At 36.4% G+C, this 17,264-nt stretch overlaps 1 protein-coding gene across 1 annotated transcript in view; it reads left to right on the top strand.

Moving 5' to 3' along the window:
- The window catches only part of ADAMTS20 (ADAM metallopeptidase with thrombospondin type 1 motif 20), a 163,588-nt gene that overhangs the window by 85,247 nt on the left and 61,077 nt on the right, over positions 1-17,264 (top strand). Inside the window, exons 17-28 of the mRNA XM_054591215.1 lie at positions 1,979-2,145; positions 2,303-2,432; positions 8,419-8,545; positions 10,122-10,332; positions 10,475-10,639; positions 11,114-11,278; positions 12,467-12,586; positions 13,189-13,296; positions 14,035-14,199; positions 14,517-14,807; positions 15,537-15,698; positions 16,986-17,162. Of these exons, the coding sequence (XP_054447190.1) occupies positions 1,979-2,145; positions 2,303-2,432; positions 8,419-8,545; positions 10,122-10,332; positions 10,475-10,639; positions 11,114-11,278; positions 12,467-12,586; positions 13,189-13,296; positions 14,035-14,199; positions 14,517-14,807; positions 15,537-15,698; positions 16,986-17,162 (1,988 nt within the window). The remainder of the gene's footprint in view (positions 1-1,978; positions 2,146-2,302; positions 2,433-8,418; positions 8,546-10,121; positions 10,333-10,474; positions 10,640-11,113; positions 11,279-12,466; positions 12,587-13,188; positions 13,297-14,034; positions 14,200-14,516; positions 14,808-15,536; positions 15,699-16,985; positions 17,163-17,264) is intronic.

Consider the following 17,264-nt stretch of genomic DNA (forward strand, 5'->3'; position numbering starts at 1 on the left):
AAAGCTCTTTTGTTAAAGACAGACAAAAAGAACTATGGGTTCATATTTTTAAGTGTTAATGAATATAGTTGTAGTATACAACGTAGGGAAAAAGTAGGTTTACAGTTGTCAGTATGCAAAACACAAATTATTCTTATATTAATATTTACTAATTACTGTATTTTCCATACAAACAACTGTAAACCTACTTTTGGCCTACTTTATATTGTCCTTTAGCTATTTCTAGAGTATAGATTTCATTTCTTATTTATATTTAGAAATTAGCTTTTAGGTTTAAGGGATTTTCCTTAAGCCCAAAGATGAAGAGACGGTTTTACAAACTTCTTCATTCTACCTGAATAATACTGGCTTGTGTAAAATTCATCGAACTAGAGTACATGGTATAAAGCTGAAATTCAAATGTACTTGCTTCACATTCACAAAATGCAAAATATTGGCTCAAATAATAGATGCTGATAACTGAGGATCTGAATCTATAATGAACAGTTTCTCTCAGGAATTACATTTGGCATTATAGAGTCAAATGTAAAGGGAACAACTGCTTACTGGATGCAGGATTTGGGGGTGGAGAATGATGGAAAAAATTTTAGAACTAGATAGAGACGGTGATTATAAAACATTGTAAACGTACTAAATACCATTTAATCGTTCGCTTTAAAAGTTAATTTTGTTATGTAAATTTTTACCTCTATAAAAATGCAAAAAAAATTCAAATTCTCAAAGAAAATAAAGTGTAAATATTTTGATTATCCTTTTACATTTAGTTAGTATGTCTCTTACATTCCAAATGTAGATATTTGTATCTTCTTAGGAATTGAAAGCAGGTTCTGCCCAAGTTTAAAGTTAGAGAGGCTCACCAATAAAATGTCAAAATACTTTGTAAGAGAAGTGATAGTGACTGTATCAAAATCTAAATTAAAATGAGAAAAATAAACATGAACTCATTAAAAGGGATTTATAAAGCATTTATGAAATTTGCTTTGGCAACTAAAAGTAGTAAAATACATGCAGTTTTTCTCAGTAAAGTTGTGTTTATTTCCCTTACTTTTAACACAACTGATATTCCCTTAAATAGGCCTATCCACTTTTAATAAAGTACAGATTTATGTAGGGGAATTTCTACTTTGTAGGATAAATGTAGACCTTTATTGGTTCTTCATTAAATTCAGTGTAGTGTTATATAAAGGCAGTCATAATAGTCCATACAGACATTGAAATATCAAACTTATTTGTCAGTAATTACTTCAAGGTTTCATTTTTGAGGGGGGAGTAGCTTTTACTACGAAGTTTAGCCATAGGTAACTTGTATTCCCTGGGTGAGGTTCCCTGGAAAACCAAGCAAAATGCTTTCCAAACAGGTCATTGTTCCACTGGTAAGTATAATATAAGTAAAGCAAGCAAAAAGTATTTGACTAATATGAGGTTTTTATTAGCATAAGGTTTAAAATACTGTATGTCCTCTTGACATTTATATAGAGAATCGTGAAGTTGTTGCATGCCTTTTACGAACATTGCCCCTAGATTTAAAAATTTTTATTTTTTTGATCCTGGAGTTTTAAAGCTTTGTACATTTTTTCCCAAGATCAGTGTAGATGCAATATTGCCACAGTCTAGCTGCCCTTTCTTTCCTTGCTATTGATGAGCAGGATTGTTGTAGCCAATGTGTCTGCTGGGTCCCTGACTTCCTTCTGTTTTGCCGCTTCCTCTGCGTCTCCCAAAGCTGCACATCCTGGGGAAGAAGACAGACACCTCAGATAGAAAAGTGTAGGGTGAATTTATTTTAGTATCTTTGGCTGATATTCTGCAGTTTTCCTACTTATTGGTTACATACCACATTGTAGTAAAATGGTTTATTGCCTCAAAATTAATTTACATTTACATTCTTAATTTCAGAAAAGGATTTGACTTTTAAAAGTTAAACAATTTTTTTGTGCTGGTGACTGGTTTTCTTATTTTCATGAGTCCTATTCTTTTACAGCATTATCTGACACTCAAGGGAACTTTCTTTTGAATGGAAATTTTGTTGTAAGTAAGGCAAAAAAAGAAATCAATGTACAAGGAGCTATTTTTGAATACAGTGGTTCAAACAACTCCGTCGAAAGAATTAACAGCACCGATCGGCTGGAAGAAGAACTTGTTTTGCAGGTAAGTTCTCAGTAGTTGTTAATAAAGCTTAGACTTAATCATATTACTAAACTGTTATGATCAATTGCTTTGCGATTGTTATTAAATATAAAATGATATCTTGTAAGAATATATCTTTTATGAATTAATTGTATGCTTCTTTGTGTTTTTTATTGAGGTTTTGTGTGTGGGTAATTTATACAACCCTGATGTACGTTATTCCTTCAATGTCCCTGTGGAGGAGAAGAACGACCTGTTCACTTGGGATCCGTATGGTCCATGGCAGGACTGCACCAAAATGTGTCAAGGTACACTGGTGTTAAAAGAAACTAAAGTTTGTGCATGCAGGTGTTACTGGGGCTACTTTTGAGTTTGGCTTCCACTGCCTGGCAGAATTCTCCCCACTGTCCACACACATGCATACCACACAGACATATAAATCTTTCCTGTCTTTTTTCTCTTCCTCCTTTTCTCCCCATTCATTCTTTCTGTTCCTTACACTTAACAACCCCATTTATCTTTATTCATTTCAACGTCCTGCTTTACTGTCTCTTTCTACATTTTCTTTCTCGCTGTTACAGAAAGCGTTTCCAACTTGGATGCTGTTTTCCAGTGAAAAAACTCCCTCCACAGGCTTCCCCAGACACCCTTCTCCTCCTTCTGGTGTCGGAGGACCAAACATCGTTTCAGCCTTTCATTGCCCTCCTTGTGGCCACAAGAGATTTGTATTTGTACTGATGGCATGAATGACTGAAAGGAGCATAGTGGGGAATGAAGAGTTTACAGTAGGGAAAGCAAATGACAAAACTGGAGTATTTAATGATCTATAATCATGGACACTTACTTGTGCAATACTGTTTATTCAAATTAGTAAACATTTATTGAGGGACTACTTTGTTTCAGGTGATTACTAAGACCTCCATTCTGAATTCAAGTTTTAAAGTCTAGCAAATGACACAGAGTCTGAATAGATTACCTTAATTTTTAATGGTAAATGCAGTGCCACGGGCAGACACAGAGAGGCCCACAGAAAAGGAAGAGGGAGCAGTTTGTGAGGAGACTAAGTCTGATGGCGTAGGGAAGTTTATATAGGATGGCAAAGCAGCCCCCATGGGGAGCAGAGAAAAGGTTTGGGAATCAGGGGAGCAGTGCGTCAGAGGAGGGGATGCTACTGAGGACAGTGTGGAAACGAGCTGACAGCAGGTGGGTGGCCAGAAGCAGGTACCGCAGAGGATGGGAACATATGAGGGACGGACTAACCAACCAGCCTCAAGGTGCCAAAGGAGCTGTGGCCTCCCATGCAGAACAGCCACAGACTCGGTTGCATGGTGTTGGGCCAGTGGCGACCAGAGTGACTGAGTGGGAAGCAGGTGTTCCTGTTCAGGCGGTGTCCAGAGGAGGGATACTGCGGTGGGTGATGCAAGGCCAGCTGGGATAAATGCCAGGAGTAGGAACAAAGAGCTTTGATAATACAGGAGGAGAAGGAGTTCATTTCCACAGAAAGACCCCGGCTATGTTTTACAGGAGAGAATGGAGGTTTGGGGAGCCTGGGGCTAGCTTTTGAGGATCGAGAGGGTAAGCTGGTCTGTGGCAGTGGGTATGGGAAGCTAGGAACAAAGCCATGGAACAGGGGAATGAAGGAATATTCTAAAATGTGGAGAACACACCAAGCAAAGAACAACACGATCCAAAATGGAGGGCTGGACAAGACATAGTGAGATGGTTTGCGAATCTGAACCAGGAGAGGCCTCTTAAACAACTGTGTGCACGGGAAAAGGAACTATTAAGTCTATTGCCACATTGTGATATTGTGATCAGTGTTCTCTTTTGTGTGTGTAACTTGTTTTCTCTAAAGTTAAATTTCCTCAGTTTTGTTTCCTTGTGTTATGGTACTGAAAGTTATCAGTCCCCAAACTTTTGGTGAGACCTATAAATTTTGTCTATCAGTTTAATCTGTCAGTTTAAATTTTTCTTCACCTGTTGCTACCGTGGTCCTCTTTCTCTTGCTCTGATTAGTGTTGCTTTTTTAGGCCTGTTACATGACTATCATCTTGTGCTTTCCTTTCATAATTATCCAGGGAAGTCTTGTGAAGTTTCTTTTCTGTTGGATTTCCTGTTTTCTAAATCCTATGAATTCCTCTTTTTTAATTTTATTTCCCTCATTGGGTGGAACATATCCCCCAATATTTTCCTGAAAGAAAAAACATGTTTTTTGAGACTTCTAATGTCTGAAAATGGAATTATTCTATTTTCACACCTGATTGATAGTTTGGCTGGTATAAAATTCTAAGTTAGATTATTTCCTTTACAATTCTGAAAGCTTTGTATTACGGTTTCTTGTGATGCTTTTTATTGTGGAAGTTTTGTGGATTGTCTCTTTAGTTCTGGTGGTGTGAAACATCAGGACAATATGCCTTAATTTGGGTGTTCCTTTCATCTGTTTTCCTAGGTTATTAGGATGCTGTTCCAATTTGGAAACATTTTTTGATTTGATAAAATTTATCACATCATTTCTTTGATAATTTTCTCACACCAAATTTCTCTTTTATCTTTCCAAAATTTGTATTATTTGGATATTTGACCTCCTGGATTGATCACTTATTTTCTAATTTCTTTTCCTTACTTACATTGGTTTTTTTTTTTTTTTTTTTTTTTTTTTTTTGCTAAGCCCTATACTTTAAAAAAATTATTATTGTATTTTTTCCATTATTATTTATCTCCCTTATACCCCCTGCTACCCCACAGTCACCACACTGTTGCTCATGTCCATGGGTCCTTTCTCCTTTTTGCTCCATCCCTCCCCTACCTAACCACCTCCCATAGCTGCCATCCTGCTCTCCATCTATGAGGCTGTCCCCATTTTCCTTGTTATTTCAGTTAATTCATTAGATTCCACATATAAGTGAAATCATATGGTGATTGTCTTTCTCTGACTGGCTTATTTCACTTAGCATAATGTTCTCCAGGTACATCTATGTTGCTGCAAATGGTAAAATTTTTCTTTTTTATGGCCAAGTAGTATTCCATTGTGTAAATGTCCCATAGTTGTTTTATCCACTCATCTACTGATGGACACTTGGGCTGCTTCCTTACCTTGGTGATTGTAAATAACACTGCAGTGATCATAGAGGCGCTTATGTTCTTTGGAACTTAAGCTTTGGGTTTCTTCAGATATATTGCCAGAAGTGGGATCACTGAGTCAAAAGGCAGATCCATTTTTAATTTTTTGAGGTATCTCCATACTGCTTTCCACAGTGGCTGCACTAGTCTGCATTCCTCCCAGCAGTGTGAAAGGGTTCCCCTTTCTCCATAGCCTTGCCAGCACACAAGAATAAATTCAAAGTTGTTTAAAGACTGAAATATTAGACCTGAAACCATAAAAATCCTAAAAGAAAACATAGGCAGTAAAATATTGGACATTGCTTGCAGCAACATTTTGTCTGATATATTTCCTCAGGCAAGGGAAACAAAACAAAACAAACAAATGGGACAACATCAAATTAAAGTTATTGTACAGCAAAGAAAACATCCACAAAATAAAAAGACAACCATGGAATGGGAGAACATATTTGCCTGTACTTCTGATTAGAGGTTAATACCCCAAATTTATAAAGAACTTATAAAGCTCAACACCAAAAAAGCAAACCAATTAAAACATGGGCTAAGGACCTGAATAGACACTTTTCCAAAGAGAACATACAGATGACCAATAGAAATATGAAAAGATGCTCAACATCACTAATTTTCAGAGAAATGCAAATTTAAACCACAATGAGACATCATTTCATACCAATCAGGATGGCTACCATCAGTAAATCAACTCACATTGTTTTCTTAACATTCTCACAAATCTTGTTTTTGTTTCATGGATGTAATATTTATTTCTGTGAGAGTATTAATCACAGCCTATAAGTTGTCTTTTGCTTCCCTACGTACCGGTTTTACTTTAGTTTTATTTTGTTTTTATTTTGGTCTCTTTTGTGTTAGCGGTTTTATTAACATGTCTACTGATCCTTTTCTGCTTTTTCATTTTTAAGACTAAAATGCTGAAAGTGCTGTGTGGGTCAGACAAGTCACATAGGGGCCTCATTATTGAGTATCGGGTCATTAAGTAGCCTTTCCATGTGTCATTGGGGGAGAAGCCCCAAATACCATTGTCGGTTGATCTTTTCTCTTGAGTTGAAGAGTCTCCCGAGAGAGGAACACCCCCATCTTCTGAAGGTCAGTGAGAGGCCCCGGGAACCATACAGGTTGGCCTGGAGCTCGAGGGAAATGAAGAGAGTCCATTGGGCCTGGATCTCATCCTTGAGTGTGAGGACTTTTACGTAACCCCTGTTCTCTTCAGTACAGTTCTTCTCCAGCTTCCTTCAGCTGTGTCTGTGCCCTCAAGCTCACCTTCTCTGGAGCTACATTAGCCACTAGGCACTTGTGGTTAAGTCTACTGGAGTGTGCTATCTAGGAAATACACAATGGGTTTTGAAGATTTAGTATATAAAAAGAATGTAAAACAATATAAAATCATCAATAATTTTACTGATATATTGAAGTGATCCCTTTTGGATATTTAGAGTTAAATATAAATATTAATTTCACCTGTATCTTTTTACTTCTTTATTGTGAGTGGTAGAAAATATAAAATTGCATATGTGACTCACATGCTGTTTTTATTGGCCAGTGCTGCTTTCAGCCAGAAGGGTAGGAGTCTAACCATTCTTTGTAAATACATTTCAATAAATTCTGCATTTTTCCAGGCCTACCCCTCACACATTCATCTCCTCAGAGGAAGCTGGTGTTTTTGATTCCTGGGCTTTTCTTGGATTCTATGGCATGAATGGTTTGTTTCTTATTCGCTTTCCCCCTCCTCACAGGCTTAAGTTTCAGCTTACTTGGCTTTGTTAAACAGTTATTTCCATCCACTTTTCATATTCAGAACTTCCTTTTCTTGCCTACTGTGTTTTCTTTATTCTTTGTGTTTTTTTCAGGGTTAGCCTTTTCAATATTCCCATATGGTTATTTCAGATGGTATTTAGGAAGGAGCGGAGATAAACATGTATGTTCATATTCAGCTATCTGGAAGTTTACCCTTGAACTTTCATGAAACAGAAATTTGATCATGTCACTAGCTGCTTAAACTCTTTCCTGTCTCCTCATTGCAGAAAGTGTGAAGTTTAATCTACTCCGACCTGTTGTAGCCACTTCTCTTAGTTTGCTTTTGCTGGAGTTATGCTGCATGCAAATACTGCTAAATCTCAATGAGAAATACAAAGGTGTATTTCTTGTTTATGTTACATTTTAGCTGCTTAGTTGTCTGTGACTCTCCTTTGGTGTCTGACTTTATTTTTTTAGAGCAGTTTTAGGTTTATAGAAAAATTGAGCAGAAAGTACAGAAATTTCCTATAATCTCCCTTCGTTCACTCCCCCCTCCCATTCTTCTATAATATCTTGTACTAGTGTGGCACAGTTGATACAATTAATGTACTATTATTAACTAAAGTCCACATTTTACACTAGAGTTCACTGTTTGTTGTAAATTCTATGGGTTTTGACAAATGTATGTTGATATGTATCCACTATTACAGTATCATACAGAATACTTCCACTCTCCAAAAAACTCTTTCCCTCCATCCCCACTCAAACCTGTGACCACCACTGATCTTTTTGTTGTCTGTCCATGCCTATTTCGTTCATTATTCCAGGCTGAAAGATCAGCCATGTGGGAAATGCTGTCTTGGAGAAAGAGGGGAAGGAAAACAGCTGGCAGAAGCATGCAGTGGCTTTTAGAGCTTCTGCCTGGAACTGGACTAGGTCACATCCCCCTACCGCAGGTTGGCATAATGTCAATGGGCAGGGAAATATTCCCCTCCCATAGGAAGTTACAGTAACACTGCAGCAAGTGGAGATGTGCAATCCTCCTACAGGAAAAAGTGGAACAAAAAATGGGAGGACAATAACATAGTACACCACATAGCATCAGTGCCCACCCTGGCCACTCAGTTCTCCACTAACCACCACTCCACCCAGCTATAACAAATTTCTGTCTACTCTAGCCATACCTGTCCCACTTTTCTTATGTCTCTTCACTAAGCAAACCCCTCATTATTTCAGGATGGAGCTTATTATGGAAAATCCTTCCTGACTAGATTAACATGCTAGCCTGTCCAATATGCTGCATTGGACATTTTTTTGCTTTCTTAGCATAATTCTTTAGGTTATTAGCTAAATTAAATAAACATGGAATATCTACTTATATGAACTTTCTTTTTATTTTAAATTTTTCATTTGACTTCGGCCAAGGTCTTCATAGAAGAAAAATTACTTGCATACGTAAGAGTGATCTTATGGTAGTGCCTGATCAAAGATGTGACCACCTACCACTTCCCTTGTTTGTGACTGAAAGGTGCAATACTGACTGTGAACTAAGGTAAAGAGAAATGCTATAACCAGATTAAAGCCAATAATGAGATAAGATGTAAAGCATTTAGTGCACTGCCTGGCACAGAATGTACATGCAATTAATGTCTATCCTTTGTCCCTGCCATTATGAAATTTCAGGCTTACTAACTTGTGAAACTCAGCAACTGGTTTGAATTTTAGTTAATAGTATTTGCTGGATATCAGTATAAAGATCTCAATATTTTGAGCAGGAAATAGAAACAAAATTGTATTTAAAATATATACAGGTAAACTCTAAAAATTCATGGTTTAAAGATCTGAAACAATAAGTTTTGTAGCATGATTCTGTAATTCCCATTTGATGAACCAGTGAACTTTAAAGTTTGAGGAATGAATAGATAGAAACATCATTTTATCAGCACTCTTCCATTAACCATTAAGGAAGGTGACCTAGATCGTAGCAGGGAAGCTTGCATTTCTAACTTAAATATCTTGTCTTTAGGGGTTGTGTGTGTGTGTGGCGTGTGTGTGATTAGTCTTAGGGTGAAACTAAGAACAATAACCATTTGGCAGGTGACAATTAACATTCAGGGATGGTCAGAACCTCCTTCATCCAGAAAGGGTGGAAATTTTTATATATTCATGATGATGTTTGAAGACACACGCAGAAATCCTAGTGGTAGAACTGCCTATATAAGTTGCGTGACTGCGTTGCAGTGGAGTGAAGCGCAGTGAAATCCTTGGGATGCTACTGGGGAGGGAGATGGGCTCCATGGGCCCCACGCTCTGTTATACTGTTACAGTGCTGTCGCCTGACTGATTGCGGGACTGTAAGTGGAGTAATATGAGGAAAACTAGCAGCTTATACTTGTGGAAAAAAATATTTTCCCTGAAAACATGTCTAAAAAATAGATCACACAAATAAATAAGAAAATGTATTTAAATAAAAAAAATAAGAAAATGTAAATAAATAAGAAAATGTCTACAAAACCCTAGTTCACTAACTTTTAAAAGCTTTATCTATATAGTCAGATTCTCAGTATTTCCTGATCATAACTATAGAGGGAGATACTACCTGTTTATGAGTCAAATATAGTCAGACTTAATTACCATTTATTGCCACTAAAAAATTGGGTAATCTTGATCTAAACCAGCTGTTCTCAAAAGTTTTTGGAAAAGCTCAGGGTTTCTTGAACGTGCCTCCAAGGCCACCACCAAATGCCAGTGGCAGTAGGCATAGTGCAGCTCCCTACTGTGGCTTTCACCAGGCCAGCTACATTTCTATATATTTGGAGAGCAAGTTAGATTTAATTTGGGAAAAAGTAGTATTTCTAGCAAAAAAATTCAAGTGGTTATACCATTTGGATACACACCGCCTCTGGGCCTCATTTTCTCATCTATAAAATGAAAGTTTGGGATATGTAATCTCTAAGAACCTTTTGTACTTTTGTACTTTTCTAATTCAATGATATATAAAATACTTTCAGATGGCTTATCAACTCTTAACAAAATTTTAAGAATTGAATCATGTGCATGAGTTTCTCTGAATCTGTTTTTAAATTGCATTAACTGGCGTACCTCCTAAGAATAATAAATTCCTTTAGGTGGCACATCATCGGCAAAAGTGAATGTTCATCCCACTGTGGTCAAGGATATAGGTCCTTGGACGTCCACTGCATGCGGTATTCCATCCATAGAGGACAGACTGTTCCAGTAGATGACCACTACTGCAGTGACCAACTCAAACCTCCTACCCGAGAACCCTGCCATGGTGACTGTGTCTTAGCAAGGTGGCATTATTCAGAATGGTCTCAGGTACAAATGAAAAGTATTGCTTAGGAAATATTACTCCTTTTTTCCCTAATTAAATATTTGTTACTCTAAACTATACTTGTGGTTTTTTCCCCCTGTTTATTACTACCTTTTTTTGTTTTGTTTTGTTTTGTTTTGCACTCAGTGTTCCAGGAGTTGTGGAGGAGGGGAAAGGTCTCGAGAATCTTACTGTATGAGTAACTTTGGCCACCGTCTTGCTGACAGAGAATGCCAGGAGCGTCCTCAAGTGACAATAGAGAATTGCAATGAATTTTCCTGTCCCCGTTGGGCTACCAGTGAGTGGAGTGAGGTAACATTAAACACACGAGGTTTAGAATTGTTATGATAATGTATAGGAAAGCTTTGCAATATACTTTATGTATTTCAAAACTATTTAAATTTATTTTATGATTTTGTAAGTAACTTTGTTATCAGGCTTGAAACATTTACAGTATTTGGCTAACAGTAACCTTAACTTTTGTTTCATCTATAACCATTTTTCTAAGAAAGTCCCTCTGTCCACAATAGTGTGAGATACACACTAATTTAAAGGTTATTTCTGTACCTTTGTTTCTAGGACAAATAGATGTTGCACTGGGGTTTGGAGCAAGTCAGGGTGGCTGGTCTTATCCAATGAATATCTCTAAAGGAGTGAAGGGAAAAATGTCTTTAGGAATGGTCTTTCAACTGTATCTTCACATAAAAATTAATCATTGTATCATTTTGTAAGGCATTGTATTGATTAACATTGAAAATAAATAATGGTCAGTTTGTGTTTTCACAGTGTCTCGTTACCTGTGGAAAAGGAACAAAGCAGCGGCAAGTGTGGTGTGAACTGAATGAAGATCATTTGAGTGATGGCTTCTGTAATCCAAGCACCAAACCTGAGTCTCTGAGGCCATGCGAGCTTCACACATGTGCTTCCTGGCAAGTAGGACCATGGGGTTCTGTGAGTATATGAAAAGGGTTCTTCTGATTTAATCCATCTTTACAGAGTAACACAAGCACTTGTGGTATATTCGTTCTTTCAGTGGATACAGCTAAATTTGGATTGGCTTATTGCAAAATTGCCACTGAAATAATAAACCCTATCTGCACAATTTTAACACTAGTGCTATTAATTTGTTCTGGTAAATATTTCCGTTTTGCTCTTGAGGTTACTTTTGCTAACCAAAATGCTACAAATTTTATGCTTTCATCCTTTCATCAGCTTGTTTATAAATATTTTCATGTTCTGTTTCTAAATTGTCTTAGACTAGGCATTGCTTAGACATTTGGCCCAAGAGGAGGTAGGAATCTGCAGGATGAGCCGTGGTCAGGCTAGATAAGCGTGGGCAGATTATCATCCTGTGGGAGGTTGCCACAGTGGATGGGAAACCTCCTCTCATCTTTCCTTTAACTTTGTCTTCATGACCTTCCTTCTTTACCTTTTTGCAATTTACTGAGCCCTGACTCCTGGTGACCCTGTGAATGAGAGAAGCCTACAACATCCTGTCCTCAGCAGCCCTGCTCAGTGCTGTAGACACATGTCTCTGGTTTCTTTTATGGAATCCATCTCATATTTGGTCTTATGCTCTTTCGGCTGCCTTTTGTTTTTCCCAGTATTATTCTTTTCCAAAAACCTCTACCATCTCATGATGTACCCAAAGAAGTACAGCTTCAGTTTTGTCATTTTTGACTCTCATGATATTTCAGGCTTAATTTGTTCTAAGACCCACCTCTTTGTCTTTTTGGCCATCCAGGGTATCCGTAGGCCTCTCCCCCAACCCCATATTTCAATTACTCAATTAAGTTAGCATACTAAATGACAGATGTACATCAGGTAGATTTTAAAAAGTATTTAGTTTTCCTAAATTCTATTGACTCTGCCTTCAAAATGGCAGGTCTCTATTGATATTTGAACATGATAATGTTTGAAAGAAAGATAACTGTCCATTTTAAGTTCAGTATTTTATTAGTATCTGCATGTATTTGAATAAATATACAGCAAATTTACTAATATTTAGTCTGAAACCTTGTGTAAATAGTAACAAAAAGATATACTGAACATATATTATTAACTGCATATTCATTAAACCATTAAGTTTACATAATTTTAAAATAATAACAGTGTTTGGTATCTGCTTATGTTCTTCAGTGCACAGCCACCTGTGGACAGGGCTATCAGATGCGTGCTGTTCAATGTGTCAATGAGCTACTTAGTGCAGTGTTGGATGACAGAGTATGCCATCGAGCTAGTCGCCCTAGCGACAGGCAGGTAAAGGACACGTCTTCATGGATTATACAGGAAAGATTTATGATATAGGAGGATTACTGATGTGTTAAAATTATTTCCACATGTATTTTTTCCCCACTATATGCCTTAAGAATGTGTGCGCATGCATGCATGTCAGAAAGAATTTATTCTTGATTTTGCCAACTTTGTAGCTTTAGTAATGATTTTTCAATTTTTTATCTGCCTTTTGATCACTCATTAAACATATATTTCTATCCTTTGAACTGCAGAAGGGCAATATCTATTATGAATATCATGAACTTTTAAAGTGTGTCATACTACTTAAGGTAGTATCTGTGTTCATTCAGGATGTTTCAGTTCAGTGATAGTTTTGAAGAACTATTGCTCTTTTCCTTTTCATCTATCAGACAGATGACCCAGACTTGAAGACTCAGAGACATACTGTGATCTTCAAGCCCTTGACAGTACTTTGTACTTTAGCTGGGGGAGGGGGCAGGGAGACATGTTTACAGTGTTTGTCCTTGAAATAGATTTGTGGAAGAAGAAATGAAGCATAAGATTTAAAATATGTCAGAGTGATTAGTTAATTCATGTATTATGAGATCAATTTTTCTTTTGAATAGGACTGCATACTGACACCTTGCCCAATTATCCCTAAAATTGGGGCCACTTCATTACCAGCTGTTCCCGTGGGAAAGCTAGCACAATGGCGATATGGTTCTTGGACTCCAGTAAGTGAATTTCTTTAAGAGCTACAGGGTTTCTATTATTGGGGCCTTTTAGGTATCAACAAAATGCTGCTACCAATTTGCCAAATTAATGTGTGCATTCATTCTCAGGTATTCTGATGCTGTAGAAGGAGTTTGGGGTTTAGAATGAGGTAATGTTCATGGCCAAATCGTGCTGTGCCATTCAAGAACTCTGTGTCTCTGGACGAGAAGCTTAAGTTTTCTTGGTCCATTTTCTAATCTACAAAATAGGGATACTATGTCACAGGTTATGAGAAGCAGATGGGATACGAGGCTTTTATCAGCCTTTATTTAAACTACTGACATTTTCATGTTTTTCTAAACTGAAAGCTTTGCTTTAACCATATGTCCTATATGGCTTTGCATATTCTCTGAATAGATTATGGGTGCATATCTACTCTAGTAGGTCTTCAAAGACATTTTAAATATCTTAATATTCTTATATAAAATGCTTTTCATATCGCTAATCTTGCAAATAACGAACCAGTATCTAAGAAGTTGAATTTTTTTTCTCATTATATTTGATTTGTGAAATTTACGATCTAAACTGTGTGGGATATTCACTGCCCTCTCACTGACTCAGAAGTGATACCATGTAATATCACTTACAATGTGATTTTTCAAGAAACTTGATGTTTTGGAAATTTGAGCAACAGCCATGTGTAAGAGAGTTCAGAGAGGTACTATATAACACCTTGGTATAAATCAATTTTTTTTAAGTGCTCTGCATCTTGTGGAAGAGGTAATCAAGCCCGCTATGTGAGCTGCCGTGATGCTCATGATGGAATAGCAGATGAATCATACTGTGCACATTTACCTCGACCTGCTGAAATCTCTGTCTGTTTTAGCCCTTGTGGGGAGTGGCAAACAGGGAATTGGTCACCTGTAAGTATTTTTATAAGAAAAAAATAAAATGAAAAATTTAATTAGAATTAAGTACAAATTAGATACAAAATAGTCATGGAGATGTAAAATACAGCATAGGAAACATAGTCAATAATATTGTAATAACTCTGTGGTTAGCAGGTGGATACTGGAGTTACGGGGCAGGGCGGGGAATCACTTCGTAAGTTATATAAGTGCCTAACCACTATGCTGTACTCCTCAACATAATATTGAATGTTAGCTAATTGAAAAAATAAAAAATGTTTGATAGTAATATTGTAGTTTATTACATTACAAATGTCTAAATTTGTGATCAGTGTTCAGCTTCCTGTGGCCCTGGAAGAACAAATCGACAAGTTTTATGCATGAAGTACCATCAGCCAATTAATGAGAATTACTGTGACCCCGAAGTTCGCCCTTCAGCAGAACAAGAATGCACAGTGGCAGCCTGCCCACCCACGTACAGCAACTTTCCAAGCCTCTCTGAGCAGCCAAACCATTTTCCAGGCAGGAATTTTCCATTAACTCACAAACCAGATGATAATGAAAAGTGGGGGGCCCATCCATCAATCAGAGGAAATCAATGGAGAACGGGACCATGGGGATCAGTAAGCCATCTTTATTGAGTTATATTAATTCTGTAATTTTGTTATATTATAGCCTTTTAACAGATATGTATGTAATGACATCAAATGCTTTCAAGGCCAGATTTATCTGAAGATCAATAGTTTAAATCTTAAAGGGATTAAGTAAGTTTTGATATGGATAACAAGTCCCCAGAATTCATATTGAATTAGGCACTAATATTATGCTTACAGAAAAATGCCCTTAAAAACAATCAGATTCTAGTCCATTATAATAAAAGCAAAAGAAAATCTTTTAAGACTATGAAGGTTTATGAAAAATATCAAACCTAGAAATTGACAGCAATGCAGCAAGTTGGTGTAAAATCATGAAAAACTACTGAAGATACAATTGTATTTCATATTTTACATGACATTAATGATGCAAAATAAAGCAAAATACAGGTATAAAAGTTAAGTAACAGCACTATTTATTGCTTCATATTGAAACCTTAAAACTTTCATTCCCTTTATTTAATACTTAGGCCAAAGTGAATTTCCTATTGCAAGCTTTACAACATTGCCTTTTCATCAACAGATTCTAATGAGCCCCTAGTAAAACTCAAGTGTTGTAACACATTTTCTTGATTTAAATTATGATTCCAATGATGGGGATTTTAATGTGGGGGGTTTGAATTTAAGTCCAATACTAACTTTTTTCCACCATGTGATTTCATGATGTGGGACCAGTGGTTTGTGTGTTTGTCTTTTCAGTGCTCTAGCAGTTGTGCAGGAGGTGTTCAGCACCGAGTTGTAGTCTGCCAGGATGAAAATGGACAAAATGCCCATTACTGTGATGCAGCCGCCAAACCCCCAGAGTCAAAGCACTGCGACTCAGGCCCTTGTCCGCGGTGGGTCTATGGAAGCTGGGGAGAAGTAAGTCGTAGTATTTCTTAAACTTGTGGAGATTGGCATCTCTGAAGACTGAAAGTTGAGCACTCCCTACTGTTACTGGTGGATAACCTTACTTCACTATACTATCCAGAAAGATTTTTGCTTTTTTCTCCAGTGAGTAAAACCATGTTCCTTTAATAGATATTCTCTCATGGTAAATATCACTCACTCATGACAGGAAATGTATTCTCTAAATTTTTAAATAAATCTAATAAGACTAGCCAATATGTCTGTGAACCTAATACCTTTCTAAAATTAGTATATTAATGGTTTAATTTCTTAGAAAATTGGGTTGCTATAGAGAGAGAAAATTAGATTGATATATAGCCCACGTTTATATCTTACTACTGAACTATTCATTTGATGAATCTCTTAATCAGGAAGTTGGTGATTATTGAGTACTCTCTTTATGTCCTGGCATAGTTCTAGTTGTTTTGGATATGAAGATAATTTTTTAAATGGTTGTAATGAATGCTAATCTCACCTACGTTGTAGGAGAGAAAGAATAAGAAAGACGTACTGGTATTGGATGAATAAAATAAACCACCTAGTTTAATTAGTCAACTATTTTTGCTTAATGATTTTAGTACATTTTTTTCTTAAGAAATTTAGAAAGTATCTTTTAAAGATACACTTCTTACCAGGTGCTAATAAATATCAAGGAACATTTTTACTTCTGAATTTAGACATGCTTATTGTGAAAATTCAAATAATATGAAAAATTATGTAGAAATAAGAACTTTTAACATTGATACCTTTCCTACCAAACTTATGTTCTATGTTGATCTAGAAGTAGGGTCATATTACTCCTGCTACTTTGCTGCCTGCTGTAATATACTGTAATATATACTGTAATGTAATATATACTGAACATCTTTCCATGTTTATATATTTCGATCTGCCTTATTAGCATTCATGGCTACAGAGTAATCTATTGATAGGATACCATATATTATGTAGTTAATAATTATTACTTTAGTCAGTTTTGGTTGTGGCCTAAACTGCCAGGCCCTTAACCTACCAAGTGTCTATAGTATAGACACCTTGATATTTTATCAAAATATCTTATGGTACTAATTCTCAAAATTATATCTATTTTTTAAATTATGGAAGTAATACTTTTTTTAACCCAGGAAGTAATGTTGACAATTTATAAAGAAAGGATAAACTTCAAACTGTAGCTTTACTAATTATGTATTAAACATTGAATGAAGCAATATAATATTCTCATTAAAGCCACATAGTTTTGAATTTTCTTCTTATTTTTAGTGTACACAAACATGTGGAGGAGGAATAAAATCAAGATATGTAGTGTGTCAATTTCCCAATGGGCAAATGTCACAGGAGCAAAACTGTGAAATCTTAAACAAGCCCCCCAGTGTGGTACAATGTCATGTGCATGCTTGCCCTGATGATGTATCATGGCATCGGGGACCATGGAAATCGGTACGATAGCATTCTTATTTTTATCCTTTGTTTTGTTCTGTTTTACTATGTCCCTTTTACTTTAACTTCCTCTTTTTATAAATTGTGATGCACACACTATAT

Source organism: Pteronotus mesoamericanus, unplaced genomic scaffold (genome assembly GCF_021234165.1).
Source record: "Pteronotus mesoamericanus isolate MK-2021 breed Mesoamerican mustached bat unplaced genomic scaffold, CSHL_Meso_final scaffold_21, whole genome shotgun sequence".
Taxonomy (NCBI): Eukaryota; Metazoa; Chordata; class Mammalia; order Chiroptera; family Mormoopidae; genus Pteronotus; species Pteronotus mesoamericanus.